The sequence below is a fragment of the Brachypodium distachyon genome, chromosome 3 (genome assembly GCF_000005505.3).
Source record: "Brachypodium distachyon strain Bd21 chromosome 3, Brachypodium_distachyon_v3.0, whole genome shotgun sequence".
NCBI lineage: Eukaryota > Viridiplantae > Streptophyta > Magnoliopsida > Poales > Poaceae > Brachypodium > Brachypodium distachyon.
Window position 1 is genome coordinate 47,293,632 of NC_016133.3, and position 18,218 is coordinate 47,311,849.

The 18,218-nt window shown below is 54.8% G+C and overlaps 1 protein-coding gene across 1 annotated transcript; it reads right to left on the reverse strand.

Annotated features, from left to right (window-relative positions):
- Nucleotides 1-139: 139 nt before the first annotated feature.
- Nucleotides 140-14,464, reverse strand: LOC100824097 (histone H3-like 3). Its single transcript, XM_024460876.1, has 4 exons — nt 14,334-14,464; nt 683-748; nt 472-562; nt 140-310 (listed from the first exon to the last, which is right to left on the reverse strand). The coding sequence occupies exons 2-4, from the start codon at nt 733-735 to the stop codon at nt 140-142; spliced, it is 315 nt and encodes a 104-aa protein (XP_024316644.1). The 5' UTR covers nt 736-748; nt 14,334-14,464.
- Nucleotides 14,465-18,218: the final 3,754 nt, after the last annotated feature.

Consider the following 18,218-nt stretch of genomic DNA (forward strand, 5'->3'; position numbering starts at 1 on the left):
ACAACGTGTACGCCGGCATAACCAAATGTATAAATAGTTTGGCGTGCAATGCAAATAAAAGTAGTTGGCGGCCATCATAAATTCAGAAATGTGGAAGCACGTAGCATGTTGGAATCGGCATATCGATCTGCTAGCTGCTTTACAACTTCTCGCCACGGATCCTCCTAGCAAGATGAACATCCTTCGACATGATGGTCACACGCTTGGCATGGATAGCACACAGATTCGTGTCTTCAAAAAGTCCCACCAAGTATGCTTCCGCTGCTTCCTGCAACGCAAGCACTGCATGGCTCTGGAAGCGCAAGTCACTCTGCAAAAATATAAGCATGAGAATGTAATATCAATCACAATTAATTATATATATAAACACAAAATTTTCTAGAAAAAATGCAGATTTTTTTCCTTTAAAATGATAGGGGATGGAAAAAAGCACAACTACGTGAAGACATGTATGATTTCGAGGAAACACACTTTGGAAACCTGGGCAATCTCACGAACAAGTCTCTGAAACGGTAGCTTCCTTATAAGTAGCTCCGTACCCTTTTGATCCTTGCGAATTTCGCTAGGACATAACATAGAGAAATATTACTTGAGGAAAGAGTGTCATAATAATCAGATGATTACTAGTGTTCGCACCTCTAAATAAGAGACAACACAAGAAATTTTGTTATGTTCCACGTACCGGAGAGCAACAGTTCCGGGCCGGTATCTGTGAGGCTTCTTCACTCCTCCCATTACGAGCAGAGGTCTGTGGTCAAGTCATCATGAAATCAAATCAATGGAATCAATATTATTGGTAAATTAGCAAATTAAGATATGATTCGTAATGACAAACTATATGCATACATAGTGTTGTTGTTCTAGAAAACAACAGGAGTACGGGATGCCAATGCTCGATGGCACAAATGCGAGAATAGTATGTAGGGGGTGTACGTCGGCCTTATAGCGAAGGTCGCCGTACATTTGGACAAGTTGACACGTCGATATTTTTGAATAGGTTCAGTCGACCCTGCGGGCACGACTTAGTCCTATGTTAGGAGAGGCTTCGAGGGGCTCGTTAGCCGGGTGTTTGGGCCGAACTCGTCTTCCCAAATCACCTATGGCGAGAGATCTCTAGGGGCCGCCTCGGATTTGGGCCGAACTTGTCTCCCCAAGTATCGAGGTTGGGATACCCTCAAGACTCTAACCCCATCCCTCTACTTCGAGTCGAGGTCGTACTAGACAACCCGGAACCTCGAAACTAGACTTTCTAAGTCGCGTCCCCGAGGTCGAGTCGAGACTAAGTTCAACCCAAGCACTCGAGAGCGGGCTCCTTAGGTTGCTCTAGCCCTCCCCCCTTTGATCTTATTCCAATGGAGAGTGTATCATACATGCCCCCCATGGGGGGGTATTTATAGCTTAGGGGTCCATGACAAAAGATCATGGCTACCTTTGAGGTAGAGAGAAAGTGAGGGTAAAGTGGAAATTCACCCCTAGAGTTTTCTTGGCCCCTACTCTAACTCCTTTGACCATGGTATGGGAGGCTTGACCCTTTGACTCCTTTGACCGGCGCTTAGTTGGCATGGCTATGCCTTGTTGGCGATTTAACCGGTCTTTGGGATTTATTGACTTGGTTGTCGCCACGTAGGATTACGGCCCGGCCCATGTAAGGAATTTATTATATTACAACAGTAGCCCCCTTGAGCCGGAGGCATTGGTAATGCCTTCGGGTCAACTTCAACGTTGATGACGTGCCGAGATTCTTCTTCCGACACTTTGGAGTGTAGCTATCCTTGGGGCGAGCCACCGGCTAGGTAGGTTTTATGAGGAAACCGGGCCTAGGTGGGCTGCCTTGTGAGATGCTCGTAGTTTCGGGAGTGACCTTCGAGACGTTGCATTGGGGGAGCCACCGGCCAGGTAATCTTCCTCGAGGAGGAAGAGAGACCTAGGTGGGCTTATAAAATTTGTGGCTTTGTGAGTCTTGGCGCATCCCAAGGGCCCCTGGGGATATTTCCTGCGGAAAATGAGGGCCTTAGAATCTTCGGTGCGGAGAACCACCGGCTAGGTTAGTTTCTCGATGAGAAACCAAGCCCAGTTGGGTTCCTTCGCGAGGTTTCGTCGGTCGTGGGGCCTATTTCTGAAGAAATAGACACTTACGAGGTCTCCCTTGCGAGAAATCATGGCCACAAAGGTCTTTCTTGCAAAATTTCGAGGTCGGGGGACTCCTTTTGCAAGATAATGAAGCAGCAAGGGTGTACTTGTGAATTTCGGATTTTCCGAGGGTCCCTGCACGAATTTTCGAGCCGCTAGGGGCAGTTTGTGATTTTCCGCATCTTGGGGGGTGTTCCTGGAAGGAAACCCTCACTCTGGGCTGCCCATCGCGCCTGGGGGCGTTCCGGGGCCGTGCTTGGCCTCTTGGGCCTCCCGGGCGTGCCGGCTACGCTCGACCAGGACTGGGAGGCTTCTCTTTTTTTTTATGCTCGTTATTGGGCCGAGGCCCACTTCGTCCCCCGGCCTACATACCTGTTCGCAGGGCTAAGTGGTTAGATCGGACGGGCGGGATCGCTCCCATACCCTAGATCCGACGGCTGTTGGGCATCGTCTTTCTTGGTACGGGCGAGAAAGGAGGTCGTCCTCCTTTCCTCTTTCGTCGAGGGGCACCGCTGCCAGGTGATGACGCCGGCGACCACGGGGCTCGGCCAGGACGGTGTGGGCTGGCCTGCGGCGAGCCAACAATCCTCTTTTTCCCTCCTTTTTCGCTTTTCCTCCCCTGCTCTGCACCCTTTGTCCCTTGGTCGGGCTTGACCCTTGTCCTCTTGTTGTGACCAAGCCGACCGGCGACATGCTGGGTCCGGACGTCGAGGGGGCTTCTTGGCCTATAAAATGAAGCCATGGGACGCCCAGGGAGCCATGCCCACTCTTGTTTCCTCCCCTTCCGGTGCCGAAGACGAGTTCGGCGGCATTCGAAGGACGGGACAAGACCGGTGGCGTTTAGGAGCTCCTCGGGAGCGCGTAGCTCCTCCAAGAAGTTGCCTAGTTCGCCGCGTGTGCTGAGGATCGTCGAGTCTTCGTGGGGATCGAGATTTCGGCGAGCGTCGGGCTACAAACGTTGCCGGCATTGCCTGCAATTTGAGCTGCGAAGAGGGGGCGCTCGAGTACTCTTGTGTCCTTGTCGAGGTGAGTCACGCCGGGGTGTTTGGCCTTTGCCCGACGGGCGTGCTTAACACGAGTGCCGGAGAGCAACGGGGATGCGGGGGCGCCCGGTCATTCCGTCGAATATCCTCGGCGCGCGCTCGGAACGGTGTAAGGGCTCGACCGACGCGGCTGAGGTGCGTGCAGGAGGTCGTGCGCCGGGCACGGGAGCGCCGTCCCAAGCGGGCGCGCTCGGGCGGCCGCGCGTGGCGCGGGACGTCCTTTGCCTCCAGTTGTGAAACGGGCGGACGGCGATGCAGGGCTCGGCGGCGAGGCATGGTGCGGACGCGCGCGGGCGTGGATGCGACAGGGGGCGGGGCGCGCCCCGACGACGGTTGTGGGGTGGCACGGGTGTAGCGCAGCATGACCTAGGGTGCCGGTCGTTTGATCGAGCACCTCGCAGGCGTCTGCCTACTCCTTCCTGTCCGAGGATCAGGCCGACAATTGGGCCGCCATGGGGGGAGCTGGGCTCCCTTCATTCTTTCTCCTTTTTGTTTCGTTTGCGCGTCTTGGGCCGGCGGTAGTGCGCGCAGGTCTTCTGAGCCATCTTCCCCGCGGGTTCGAGCGGACCGAAGGTCGGCGGGTAGCGGGCCGCAGGGGCAGCCGAGCTCCCCTTGCTGGCGTAGAGCCAGCAGGGCCTAAAAGACGACCGGGGGGAGTTGGGCTCTTCCCTTTTTTTTTAAATGGCGATTGTATATGATCTTGTGACGTAGATTTTCCCTAGCTGCTTCCTTAGGATTTTTTTGCAACTTGTACTAATCTTTTGGCGTCTTCTTGTAGGTGAGATGGCGGGATCCGACGTGGAGCGTCGTGATGGCGCCGGCGGGAGCGTCGAGAGAGAGGCCTCCCATGGGAGCGGGGCCGAGGTGCGGATGTCAGGGGGCAAGCCACGAAGGTCAAAAAAAGTCACGCGCCCGGAGAGAGGACCTAGGCCTGAGGCGCATCCGGCCATGCCGTGACGGATTCCTGACATCCTTTCGGCGTCGGTGACGACCGAGAAGGACTTGTTGGACCTTGTGGAGGCGGGTTACTTTCGCAAGGGCCTTGCCTCGCTTCCTGACGAGGGTGAGCTTCGACTGGAGGTGCAGATGTGTCGAGGGCACATCGTCATGTTCACCATATGGTTTCACGCCGGATTGTGCCTGCCCGTCCACCCATTCCTGCTGGAGTTCCTTGATACCTATGGTATCAAGTTGGCGCAGTTGCTTCCTTCGGCGATCCTGCGTCTGAACGTGTTCAGATGGCTTTGTGAGACCGCCTTGCGGGAGCCTCCGACCATGAGGTTGTTCTTGTTCCTGTTCACCGTCCACGTGGAGGGGCGTCGCACCCCTGACGTGTGCTTTTGGGTCGGTCACCGTGAGGCTCCGTCCCGGCTTCCATGATGAGTTCCCCCTGATGCCGGTGAAGAGTGTGGTGCGTCTGTTTGATAGGTGGGACTCGCAGTGGTTCTTCCTCGACGTTTCGGAGACGAGCTTGCGTCACTCCGGTAGGCTCCCATGACACTCTGGGCCTGGGGGGCTTCGGGATGTCGTTCGTCCCATGGGCACGTCCTTGGTCGAGGAGTGGGAGCTTGCCGGGATCAAGTCAGCTCGTTCGGAGCGTAGCTTCCGCGACCTTCTCGAGGAGATGGTAATGGCGGGCCGCTTCATGATGAGGGCACGACCACAGGCGGAGTTGGGTGTGCCGGCGGCCCCAATGCCCAAGATCCCTCGTCCTCTAAGTTCACGCAAGAGGAAGGCTCCTTCTCCTGACCTAGCCGACGTGGCTGAGTCGAGGTCTCCCTTGCGAGAGTCCATGGACATGCACCTAGCCGGGAAGATCGACATTGGGAAGATCCTGCCTCCGTCGCCTCACGAGCGTGCGGTTTTTGCCCAGAGGACCAGGCTTCAGCTCGTGGTGGATACCTCCTCGGAAGCCAGTGGCGCGGGTGTCCCGGTGTTCTCTTTGGCTTGCGGACCTGTCGAGGAGGAGCTTCCTGCCACCGGTGAGTGCGTGCGTGTTGAGCGTTTTATTTCCTTTCGGGAATGTTCTCACAGGGTTCTCTTGTCTTGTTTCAAGTACGGGGCCTGCGGCGCCTGATGCTCCCGAGGCCGAGCCCTCGATTCCGAAGGAGGGAGAGGTGCTTCCGAGGACCGAGGGAGGAGTGAGAGACCCGCTCGAGGCGTTGGAGCTTGTGAGTCCGCTTTCCTCGTCTCCTTTCTTGCTAGGTCCATTTTGTCGGTCAGCGCCCATGATTCCTCTTCTTTTGCCAGGTGAGAGGCTTGATCGAGGCCGTGGGCACTCTTCTCGCTCTCAAGGCTCAGGTTGGGGTGCTTTGGGCGGCCTTGGACGCCGAGACCTTGAAGGACACCCTTGCCCTGAGTGAGTTGGCCTCGGAGAGGGCGCGACGGGAGGCCGCCGAGACTGAGCTTTCTCGGGTGTCGGCGGAGCTCGCGGCCATGGAGGCGAGGGCTCACCTTGCCGAGGAGGGCCAGAAGGATGCGATCGCGAAGACCCGTCGTGCCGAGGAAGACTTGGTGGTGGCCAGCCTCAACGTGGAGCACGCTCGAGTGGAGGTCGCCTCCCTCAAGGCGGAGTCGGAGGATGCCGGGTTTGGACCGGTGTTCGCCCCCCGTGCTCGCGCCTCCTCGGACAGTCGTCCAGAGGTGGTCTCGCTCCTACTCGCCCAGGCTTCGGAGGTTCGAGAGATGATACTCTGCTTGAAGGGCTCCCCTTAGCCGGATCTTCCCCTGTGTCGTACGACGAACGAGGCGAGTAGGGTGCTTACTTCACAGGTGGAGCTCCTTGAGCCCGTCGTGAAGAGGGGCCTTCTGAGTACGGGTGCTCGACTTGTTTCGTCCGCAGTCGCGGCTGTCCTGGACGGCGGTGCCGGGACGAGTGGACTTGAGGGTGAGATGACTCACGGGGCGAAGAAGTTTCTGGCGGACCAGGGAGCTCCTCTTCGCGCTCTGGCTCGACGGTTCATGCGATGCCTTGAGCCCGCTCTTCAGGAGAGCGACGGGGGGGCTTGAGTCTTGTTGCCTTTTGAGGCGACAAGGTACCTTAGCTGCTTACTTATGCGACGTTGCATATCCACTTATGACATAGCCTCATGACTTGCATGTTCTAGGCTTAGACATAGAGGTTGTAAGGCAGCTTTTTTGATGTGTTTCGTGCTTTGCTATGTAGTCAACATTGTCGGTAATGTCAACTTAGCTCGGCATGTATTTTCTTATATTTTCACCATGTAGTCAACATTATCGGAAATGTTAACTTGGCTCAACATGTGTTCTTTGGAATACTATATTTCCTTCTTGGCGAAGTACTATATTTCCTCAGTTTATACAGCTCACGATCGTTCACTATGACCACACTTTTGCGTAATCAATTGTTGTCGCCGTTGGAATACAACTTGGGTTCGGTGCCTTAGACCATGGTTACGAGCCATGGGTCCTAGTACCCTTGTGGGGGTCGCTATCGATATGCCGGTAGTGATCCGGATATTTCGACCTGTCGTTCGGGGAAATTCATGCGGAATTTTTCCTCTTCGGACTTCAGGAAACTATGCTCTCCCGCGATTATTATGAAGCCTTAACTCGGTTACTATCATGCAGGCCCGTGCGCGACGTCTCGTACGCGGGTAGCATGGTTCTCCGAGGTAAGTAAGCTCATGCATAACTCACTTATTTGTGATTCTCCTTAAATGCATTTTAAGGAGCTTCCAGCCTTCGGGAGACTTGGTTCTACTTGACGGATGGCCTCAAGGCACGCTATGATCCTCCAAGGAACGGGTCGCTGGTGGCGACTTATGTCTGAAGACATTTTTAGGTGATGCCTGGGCCAACGTAGGCCTTTCGGTGTCCCTTGGTGAGCGGCACTGGGGCAGCGACTCGGTTTTGGGGATTGCCTCTTCGCGACATAGCCGTTCGACGGGGTTCCCTTTACGACGGTGGGTCGTATATGTGTCTCGTGTCACTCTTATCAAGGACTCGTTTTTATTGATCCCTCGCTTGCCTGTCTTAAGGTATGGCCCAATGGGCACTTACAAGCCTTATGTAGACGTGGCCTCGTTGGCGCTTACGATCCCCCAAAGTTTCGTAGGGAAGTGGCCGGTTGGGTGCTGAGAGTCATCTTTCGGGAGCGGTGAGGGTCGTCCTTGAGGTTCCTCCTTAGGCGTAGAAACGCCGGAGTTTGTCGCCGTTCCAAGCATGGACGAGGTTTTTGCCTTCCATGTTCTCGAGGTGGTATGCACCATTGCCCAATACCGCGGCGATGCGGTATGGTCCTTCCCATTTAGGGTCGAGCTTGCGCTAGAGTTTTGGGTCGACGTTCTTTTTCAGCACGAGGTCTCCTAGGGAGAAAGGTCGTTCCCGCACCCTCGTGTTGTAGAAGCATGCGGCACTCTGCTCGTAGACGGCGTGCCTCATGAGGGCTTCGTCAAGAGCTTCTTCCACAAGGTCGACGGCCGTCCTGTGATGCTCTTCATTTTCGATGAAGGCGAGTGGAGTAGCTTCTTGGAGTCTTTCGACCCGAGGTGAGCGGAACTCTACCTCGGCAGGAAGAACTGCTTCGGCGTCATACACCAATGAGAATGGTGTTCGGCCCGTGGAACGGCTTACGGAGGTGCGTATGCCCCAAACCACGCTGGCGAGTTTGTCCCCCCATGCTCCTCTTGCCTTGCTGACTGTGTGTTCTACCCTTCGGCGGAGTCCTTGGAGGATTAATCCATTGGCTCTTTCGCATGCGCCGTTGCTCTTGGGGTAGGCCACGGATGCGAAATGCAGCTTGATCTCGAGACATTCACAGAATTTGATGAATTCCGCACAGTCGAACTGTTTGCCGTTGTCCACGGTTAGCTCTCGTGGGACACCATATCGACATATGATGTTTTTCCAGAAAAAATTATGGATGGCCTGTGACGTGATCTTGCCGAGTGGCGCAGCTTCTATCCATTTGGATAAGTAATCAATCGTCACCACGAGGTATTTGCAGCCCCTGATGCATGTGGGGAAAGGCCCGAGAAGGTCCATTCCCCAGCGTGCAAATGACCAAGTTATCGGGATATTCTTCACGGTCGTCACCGGCGCGTGGATTGACTTAGCCATTTTCTGGCAAACTATGCATCTTCGCAATATTGTGATTGCGTCTTGCACCATGGTGGGCCAATAGAATCCCTGCCGTAAAGCCTTCGCCGCGGTGGCTCTTGGCGCAAGATGATGGCCGCACACTCCGGAGTGGATCTCCTGGAGGAGCTCAGCCCCCTTGTCGGGGGTTATGCACTTGAGTAGCGTGGCCGCACCCTTCTTGTAAAGGATGCCGTCGAGGACGACGTACATTTTTGCTTTTGCAAGCAGAGTTTTGGCGCTTAGGCCTTCCGCCTCCTCATCCACCTCTCTTTTCAAGGCGCGGATAATTGGTGTCATCCAAGAGGGTGGATTGTCGATGACCATGCTGGCCTTCGAAGTTTCGTCAGAGTCATCGGCTTCTTCTCCTATGGATGGGGCACGGATCACCTCGAAGAATGCGCCGGGTGGTAGCGGTTCCTGGAACCGGCCGTTCGGGCCAATCTGTCGGCGATGTGATTTTCTCCTCGTGGGATGCGTCGTGCCTCCATGCCTAGGAAGTACCGTTCCATCTTGCGAACTTCTTCGATATACTTCTTCATCCTTTCATCAAGGCATTGATATGACTTGTCCATTTGGTTTATCACCAGCTGGGAGTCACCTTGGATGAGAAGGCGTCGAACACCCATGGTCTTGGCCAACCGGAGTCCGAGAAGGAGTGCTTCGTACTCCGCCATGTTGTTCGTTGCGTTGAAGTCGAGGTGAGCGGCGTACTCCAAAGTTTTTCCTTCAGGGCTGATGAGTACGACTCCAGCCCCAGCACCGTTGTGGCGCTTGGAGCCATCGAACCTCATTATGCAATGTGGTTTGGGGGGCCCGGCCTTGGGCGACGTCTCTTCAGGCGGGGCTGGCGGCGCATGCCACTTGACCACGAAGTCGGCGAGGACCTGAGATTTTATAGCCATTCTCGCGGTGAGCTCCAGCGAGAAGGGAGCTAGTTCTGTTGCCCATTTGGCGATTCTCCCGGTGGCCTCCTTGTTGCCGAAGACTTCTTTGAGTGGGAACACCGTCGGCACCATGATGGTGTGGCCCATGAAGTAATGACGGAGCTTTCGAGAGGCCATGAGGAGGGCGTACGCGATCATTTCGATCTGGGTGTATCGACCCTTTGCTCCTCCCAAAGCTTCGCTCACATAGTACACCGGAGTCGCGGCGAGGTACAGGAGTAAAGGTTCTCCCTGCTTCGGGCTCGTGAGGAGTGGAGGAGTCGACAAATAGGTTTTGAGTTCCTCGAAGGCACTTTGAGCTTCGTCGGTCCACTCAAAGTTGTTAACACCCTTCAGGACTTTGAAAAAAGGAAGCCCCTTCTCGGTTGATCGGGCGACGAATCGTCCTAATGCCGCCATCCTCCCTGCTAGGCGCTGCACGTCTTTGACGGAGCGAGGAGGCTCCATCTCTAGGATCGCCCAGATATTTTCCGGGTTGGCATCAATCCCCTGTTGGGAGACGAGGAAACCCAAGAGTTTTCCTCGAACTCCGAACGCGCACTTCTCACGATTGAGCTTCACGCCATATTTGCGGAGGTTGTTGAAGGTTTCTTGCAAGTCTTCGGGATGCCTTCACGCCATATTTGCGGAGCTTCACGCCATTTGGCTTTTGATGACGGCGTCATCAACGTAGACTTCAGCGTTTCTCCCCAATTGTTCTTTGAGGATGAGGCTGACGAGGCGTTGGAATGTCGCACCGGCGTTCCTCAAACCAAAAGGCATTCTGCGATAGCAGAAGGTGCCCATGGGAGTGATGAAGCTGGTCTTCTCTTCGTCTTCCTTGGCCATGTGGAATTGGTGATACCCCGAATAGACATCCAAGAAGCTCAACCTCTCGCATCCTGCTGTGGAGTCGACTAGCTGGTCGATCCGCGGGAGAGGGTAGTCGTCCTTGGGACACGCCTTGTTCAAGTCGGGAAGTTGACACACATCCGCCACTTGCCGTTAGCTTTCTTCACCAAGACCGGATTGGCCAACCACTCGGGGTGCCAAACTTCTCGGATGAGTTCGGCCTCGGAGAGCTTCGCAATTTCTTGCCTGATGACCTCGCTTCGCTCCGCGGAGAGTTTCCGGAGTTTTTGCTTCACGGGAGCCTTGTCGGGCCTTACGGCGAGTCGATGCTCCTTGACGTCGCGTGAGACTCCTCCCATGTCGGAGGGAGGCCAAGCGAAAAGGTCGGAGTTCTCCTGAAGTAGGTCGATGAGCTTCTTCTCGAGTTCGATCGAGAGGTCGGCCCCAATCTTCACGACGCGTGTGGTGTTATTGCCGGAGATGCGTATCTCCTTAAGCTCTCCCTTAGGAAGGGGCTTAGGGATGTAGCGCTCCGGGTGATCGGTCTTGGACTCCCCTGCGCCCGAGAGCAAGTGGACACTTTTGGATGCTTTTCCCTTCTCGGCGCACTTAGTCTCGTGGCGATATAGCGTCTTCCTATCGGAGGATTGCTCACCACGGACCGTGATCACGCCTTTTGGGCCTGAGATCTTCATGCATAGGAAGTTGTGGTGGACGGCAGCACAGAGGCGGTTCAAGGTCGTTCTGCCAAGGATGGCGTTAAAAGAGGCCTCCATGTCCACCACGTCGAAGCGCACGAGCTCGGTCTGGTGATTAGTGGCATCTTCGGAAATCGTGAGGAGCTCAATTTGGCCGAGCGGCTGGATGGACTTGCCTGGGACGAAGCCGGTTAGGGGGTAAAGCGACGGTTGCAAGGAACCCTCTTGTATCCTCCTTGTGGTTCCATCAGCTTCTTTAGCGTGCTCAGGTACAAGATGTCGGCGGAGCTTCCGCCATCCACAAGTATTTTCTTGAGCTCGCAATTTGAGATGATGGCCGTCACGAAGAGAGCGTCGTCGTGTGGAAAGCATATCCCCTTAGCGTCTTCTTCGGTGAAGGAAATGGGTACACTCGCCCACTTGGGTGGTGGCATTGGGGTGAAGGTTCCAACGATGTTGACTTCGTGCGCGTACTCCTTGCGTTGCCTCTTTGACCCTCGGCCTGTGGCTGAGCCCCCGAGTATCACCCCGACATGGTGAGCGGGTTCTTGAAACGGGAGGTTCTCTTCCTTGGGCGCAGGGTCGGCAAGGAGGACGTTAGCACGGCGCGGAGCCTCGGGCGCCTTCTCATCCCTGCGACAAGCTTGCATTCGTGCTTGGAACTCTTCACGAGCTGCGACGAGGGTATTACACTCTTTGGTGCTATGGCTCGCCGAGTTGTGGATGAGGCATCTTCCGGCACCTCCCTCGGCGGTGCGAGGAGGCTTCTTGGGCTGCCAAATCTTTTGGGACGAGGTTTGCCCTTTGACGGCGAAGATCTTTAGGGCTTGATCGCCGGGCGCCTTCTTCCCCCGCCTCCTCTTCCTTTTGGAAGATGGTGCGGATGCCTAGGGCTGATCTGATGAGGGAGCCCTTCGGGCGCGCCGCGCGGCGTGTCCTTCTTGGTGATGTCTCCATCTTCGCACCGAGCGTATTCTTGCAAGATTTGGTAGAGCTCTTCGGTCGTCTTAGGAGGGTTGCGACTTACAGCGCGATTCACTTCTCCTTGGAGAAGGCCTTGCATGCAAGCGTCGATCACGGTCGTCGACGACGGGTTGGCGATTTGGCTTCGGACCTTCGCAAAGCGATGGAAGAAGCTTCGGAGAGACTCTCCTGGCCTTTGTTTCACAGCGTAAAGCTCGAGAGCTTGCACAGGTTCTTTGAAATTTCCCTGGAAGTTGGCGATGAAGACCTCCTGGAGGCGCTCCCACGAATGCATGGAATTTTTCCGTAGGTTATAGAACCAAGTTTGCGCCATCCCGGTGAGCACGAGCGGAAAAAGGTTGCATATCTCGGTGGGGCCTCCACCCGCCGCTCGTATGGCGGTGGAGTAGACGTCCAGGAACTGAAGAGGGTTGGACTCTCCGTCATATGGCCGTATCGTCGGCGGCTTGAACCTTGGCAGGAAAGCCGCGTCTTGGATCTCCCGCGTGAGCGGGTTACAAGATGGTCGGCCCTTCTGGTTTCTCCGGCGACGAGATCCTCCTTCGTCGGGGTCGCTGTCATCGCTAGAGGGATCACTCGGAGAGGGATCTCGGCGTCTTCTTGGAGGGTCGGAGCATCGACGAGGATTTCTTTCACCGCCGGCGAGGGCTCCGGACTCCGCTACTTGCTCGTTTCCATGCATGCTAGGATCTCGTTCTCCGCAGGGCACATCTTGAGGTGGAGCTTAGTTGCCACCTTGTTCGGCCCCGGCGGGGGGAGCAAGGGACGCTTGCGAGCGCTCGCAAAGCGAGGTTGGTTCGGAGCGTGCGCGACTTGGAGAGCGCCATGCGGCGGAAGTCCCCAATATGGGTGGTACCAAGGAGCTCCATGGGCTATCGCGGCGAGCGCTAATGGAAGTAGTCCCGGGTTGGAGGGGTCGTAAGTCGGGACTCCTTGGTTTTCCAGCGTGGATCCTCCTGATGCCACTTTGTTTCCCCTTGTAGGTTTCGAGGGCAAGGTTACCACCGGTTGCAGGGGAGGTGGCGTCCTTTGCGGGGGAGGTAACCACAGGTAGCTCGCCGATCCTTGCCACCACGTCAGTGAGGACCGAAGGACCGCCTACGACGGTCCCGAGTGCTTTGGCTCCTTCGGGGACGGCCGGGAGCTGGGGTGCGACGACGACTTCCGTCGTAGCGCCATGCTTGCGGCAACATCCGGATTGGTGAGAATTTCTCCTTCCTCAGGAGCCCCCGAGGCATTTGCCTTCTTCGTTTGTAAACGTGTAGATTTCGCGGCAAGTTGGGCACCCGATGAAGTAGGCTTCGTCGGTGTCATCAAATCTTCAATTGCGGCGAGGGTTCCCCACGGTCGGCGCCACTGTTGTTGTTCTAGAAAATAACAGGAGTATGGGGTACCAATGCTCGATGGCACAAATGCGAGAATAGTATGTAGGGGGTGTATCCCGGCCTTATAGCGAAGGTCGCCATACACTTGGACAAGTTGACACGTCGATTTTTTTTAATAGGTTCAGTCGACCCTGCGGGCACGACTTGGTCCTATGTTAGGAGAGACTTCGAGGGGCTCGTTAGCCGGGTGTTTGGGCCGAAGTCGTCTTCCCAGATCACCTATGGCGAGAGATCTCTAGGGACCGCCTCGGACTTGGGCCGAACTTGTCTCCCCAAGTAGCGAGGTTGGGATACCCTCCAGACTCTAACCCGATCCCTCTACTTCGAGTCGAGGTCGTACGAGACAACCCGGAATCTCGAAACTAGACTTCTTAAGTCGCGTCCTCGAGGTCGAGTCGAGACTAAGTTCAACCCAAGCACTCAAGAGCGGGCTCCTTAGGTTGCTCTAGCCCTCCCCCTTTTGATCTTATTCCAATGGAGAGTGTATCATACATATCCCCCATGGGGGGTATTTATAGCTTAGGGCTCCATGACAAAAGATCATAGCTACCCTTGAGAGAGAGGGAAAGTGAGGGTAAAGTGGAAATTCACCCCTAGAGTTTTCTTGGCCCCTACTCTAACTCCTTTGACCATGGTATGGGAGGCTTGACCCTTTGACTCCTTTGACCGGCGCTTAGTTGGCATGGCTATGCCTTGTTGGCGATTTAACCGGTCTTTGGGATTTATTGTAGCGAGTGTCTCTCCACAGCAATTTTACCTCTCCTCTCAAAACTCCTGTTCTATCTCTAAGCAAGTTTGCTTTCTCCCAAATGTCAGCCTCCAGTTACTTCTTAGATGATAATTATATGCTGCCCAAGGTCTTGCATTGTTGAACACTACCTTGTTTCTATGCTTCCAAAACCGGGGCAAAATGGTCAAATAGGAGAATTAGAGAGGGAAAGAGGAGTTCAGAAAAGAGAAAGTGAAGCTCTTGTTTTGTACAGTACGTGCGGTCACCACAAATCCAGGCAGCTTAGGCAGGAAACACAGGCACACTCACCGGGCCTGCTTCATGTACGGAAGCAAAACACACCACAACCAAGTTCTAGGGAGACCCCAGGCCAGATATGAGATAGCCGGATAGACCCAACACGAGCAAAGATCGACCTAGGACATGCTAAAAATAAAAATTGTCGGGATTAGAACACCCAAGAAGGTGGGGATCGATCGGTTTACCTCTCTGACAGTTGTTGGAACCCTTGTGATTTTGTGAAGGCTCAGGTTTGATCGGTCCGGCCTTGTGTTTTTTTGAGGGATTGATCGGTCCTTGTGTTTGATGTAGAAATAGCCTGAGAGCAGAGGCTAGTTATAGGGTACTAACAGGCACACGAACCGACTTTAGGGTGTAGGTTCCTTAATTTATGCCAGATTGATTGGGACAGGCGGTGCAGTTAATCTTAACCGGCCGGACGGACGGCTCAGATCCGTGCTCACGCGGATCACCCTTGGTAGATAGCGCGCTCCTATTGGCCGGTATTACGACGACATGGATTGGAGAGAAATCCCACGAGAGGAAGTTTACCTTCCAGGATAGTGGTGCGGCCATTCAGTATTCCAGTCTCGTACGTCCAGCACCTTCTGCGTCAGGAGTTCTCGCGCACGCACCAGGCACCACCCCGACGGCGTCGACGTCGTGGCATGCATGAGCGTCGCCGCCGCTGTTAACCGCGCCGGCGGCGAGCGTGGAGCCCAGCCGCACGACCACGACGGAGGCCTTGACCACGATCGAAGAGGGCCTGGAGGCTGGATCGAGGTCCAAACGTGACGTCGGGGACCGCCTCGTATATGCCGAATGTGTGGTAGAGCTTCTCGGTGGCGCGGCGATTGGCGAAGCACTGACGCCGTCACGCGGCCGAGGCCGGCGAGTCGGAGGCAAAGACGTACAGACTCGCATACTCGCATGGCAGCCTCCAAGGACGCCGGCGATGTCCATGTACGACTCCGGGAGTGAATTCTGAAAGTTTGACGATATTTTGTACGCATACCAAAATTCGTGGCAAAATTAGATCGACACAAAAAGAAACTAGCGCAAGTTAGCATACTTTTGCATGTGTTGCCAAAGAAGAAAGATCGAGGTTATGCATGCATCACCTAGCTATATATCAATCATCCTACGTGCATGCTGGCCATGCACATGTACTTGTCCATGAAATTGATCGATCATGTGGTGGTGCACCACTAGCGCGGCGTCCCTCTACGTGGTGTCCATCGAGACACCACCCACGGTGTCATGCTAGACACCATCGCGCCACGCAGGGCACCGACTACATCACCGATACATTGCCTTCTAATCCAACATCTATGCCAGGACTCATCCTCGACATCGTCTAGACTCCGATGGCGTGAAGCTATACTTCACCGGCATGTCTTTTTTCCGATGACAACCCATCACTTGCTTGCACCGACGAGGTGCTAGCAAGTCATCCCGTCCGCCACCGACAAGGCGAAGGCCGCCTACATGTCTAAGCCGACGAGGCTTTAGACACCTTCATCATTGGACATGACAAGCTCGAATGCTATGGCTAAAGCATCGCCGGAGCGATGGGCGAACTTCTCCACCACTCGCCTTCACCTCCGCACGACCACCATCTACACCAAGCACGCGGAGAAGACGAGACTCGAAGACGACGAACATTAATTGCAGCAGCTTAATCGGAGGTGTCTCGCGGCTCGATCGAGTCGCGGGAGTAATTAAGCGGGAGTTTTACGAGGCCTCGTGAACCAAGACACCACAATCGTCCATGTCATATTGGCCACACCAGCCGACCATGGAGCACACTTCATTAAGGGAAATTGTAATTTTGTTTCTCTAATTGAGTAATAAAATGCATATTTCCATATGTTTTATTTGTGTGTTTAGGTACACTGGCACATCCACGTTTATTTTTCACTGGCACATGAGACATACTGCTCAGTATTTTTTCATGTCAAACACAGTGCATCCTTCACCAACCCGGACCGCTCATGGCGGCCTTCTTGTGGTGTCCGTGGAGACACCGCAATACAGGGCGCCCATCTTGACGCATCCTTCGGCGACGGGCTCGAAGGCGTGAACGACGACGAAGGCTCGAGCCCGTCGTCGTCTGCTCGTCCGCCCTTGCACGCGATGCCGTTTAGGAGACACAAAATGGGCTGAGCTCGACTGCTCCGTGCATGCCCGGCTGGAGGCACAGCTCGCCGGCGCGTGGCTGCGGTGGCGCACGGCAGCACCGGGCGTTGCGGCGACGGCAGCACGACGCGTGGCGGCAGCGGCGCGGCAGCACGAGGCTACACATAGCAGGGAAGAGGGAGATGAGAGAGAGAGAGAAAGCAGGGAGAGGAAGAGAGGTGGGAGAGAGAGGTCGGTGTAGCCTTCCCCAGCGCCATGATTTGGGGGCCGTGCTTGCTCGGGATTCAGGGGAGCAGAAGCAGAGAGATAGACATTGGAAGCCCGGGAGGAGAAAAGGAAAGAGACTAGACAGTTCGGGATCGAGGGAAAGTCAATCAGACAGAGGAACACAAACGCCGTACGGGAAGACCAAGTGGGACATGCCCCACTTAGAATCTCCGTTGATATATATGCCGCACCGCAGCCAATCCGACAAACTGATATAGCGACGCGTTAGGCGTCGGCCGGGCGATCAGATTAACCGATCGGCCGCCCGGCCAGACGTCTGATCCGCTTCGTTTTGACGGTCGGATGGACAACACTCCTGCCATGCTCAGGTCCCGCGTCGCTCAACAGAACGCAGCAGCCGCAGCGCTCACGTTTTGGGTTGGCTTGCAGCAGCGCTGCCGCATGCCGCGCTCAGCTCTCATCTGCCGGCCCTTGCAGTTTGTAGCCTGCAGTAGCGCTTAGCACACAGCTCGCATCCTTGCCGGAGCCACCGCCTGCTGCCGCCGCCACTCAGCACGTGCCGTAGCCTCCCGCGGTCGCTGCAATCCGGGCGGCTTGCCCGGCTTCGCAGGCCTTGTCGCCAAGCGCCTCGCAGCGGCCGTCGCTGCCAACAACGCCCCCCCCCCCCCCCCCGACCCCAGCGTTGCCGACACGCTGGCAACTGTAACCGGGACCCAATCGCTTCCTCCGCTCCGCTACAACCGTCGTCCACCCTCGAAGCTGTTCTCGTGCCCGTCACTACCTCGGGAGCCGCCGGTGCCGGTGAAGAAGAACTACTGATTTTATTTTTATTTTTTCGATGTTGCATATTGTGTTTGTACATGCTACAAACATGTTTTTTTTTCTACATACACATTAGGTTTATGTTGCAAAGATTCCCAGTGTGCCACGAGGGTAGATTTTTTGATGTTGCGAGGGACCAATCTTGCAACGAAAAGCTGCATGCAAGATTTTTGATGTTGTGAGGGATCAATGTTGCGACGAAATGCTGCATGTGGGATTTTTCATGTTGCGATGAGACGCTGCATTCGGGATTTTGTTGTTGCGAGGGACTAACGTTGCGACGAGAGGCTGCATGCGGATTTTTTACGATGCGAGCGACCAATGTTGCGATGACATCATGAAGTATTTTGATGTTGCAAGTGACCAATGTTGCGATGAGATGATCGATGTATATAGGATTTTGATGTTTCGAGGGGATCAATATTGCAGGAGATGTTGCATGTGTGATTTGGATGTTGCGAGGGACCAAAGGTCATGACCCTTTCCTCAATAATTTGTTGCAATGTTTCCTTTCTTTTGGCCAAAATCATTGCAGCCAAAAACCCGCATGGAACATTTGTGTTGTACGTTTGCAACATAAAAAATTCATGGCCACGTTTCTCCCTCAAAACTTATCGAATACATCAATCAATGAAATCAACATGCAACATAAAAAACTCGTCACAACATTTGTCTCGAAACTAATCACAACATAAAAAAAATCTATGTAACATTTGCAGCAAATCCCCTCACATCATACCTATAATCGTTGCAACATGGCACACTTACATACGTCGCAAAATTAATGTACACTTGTAGTATTTATAAACACCGTTTGCAACATCAAAAAATATCTGGTGCTGCCAACTCCCTAGTGATGACGGCACGATGGTGAGCAGAGGCGGCCAGTGGCGGAGCCAGGA

Coding starts and splice junctions, on each gene's coding strand:
- LOC100824097 (XM_024460876.1), bottom strand. CDS start 735: ATGGGAGGAGTGAAGAAGCCTCACAGATACCGGCCCGGAACTGTTGCT. Junction 563..682: donor CCCGGAACTGTTGCTCTCCG/GTACGTGGAACA, acceptor GTTATGTCCTAG/CGAAATTCGCAAGGATCAAA. Junction 311..471: donor AGATTGCCCAGGTTTCCAAA/GTGTGTTTCCTC, acceptor ATATTTTTGCAG/AGTGACTTGCGCTTCCAGAG.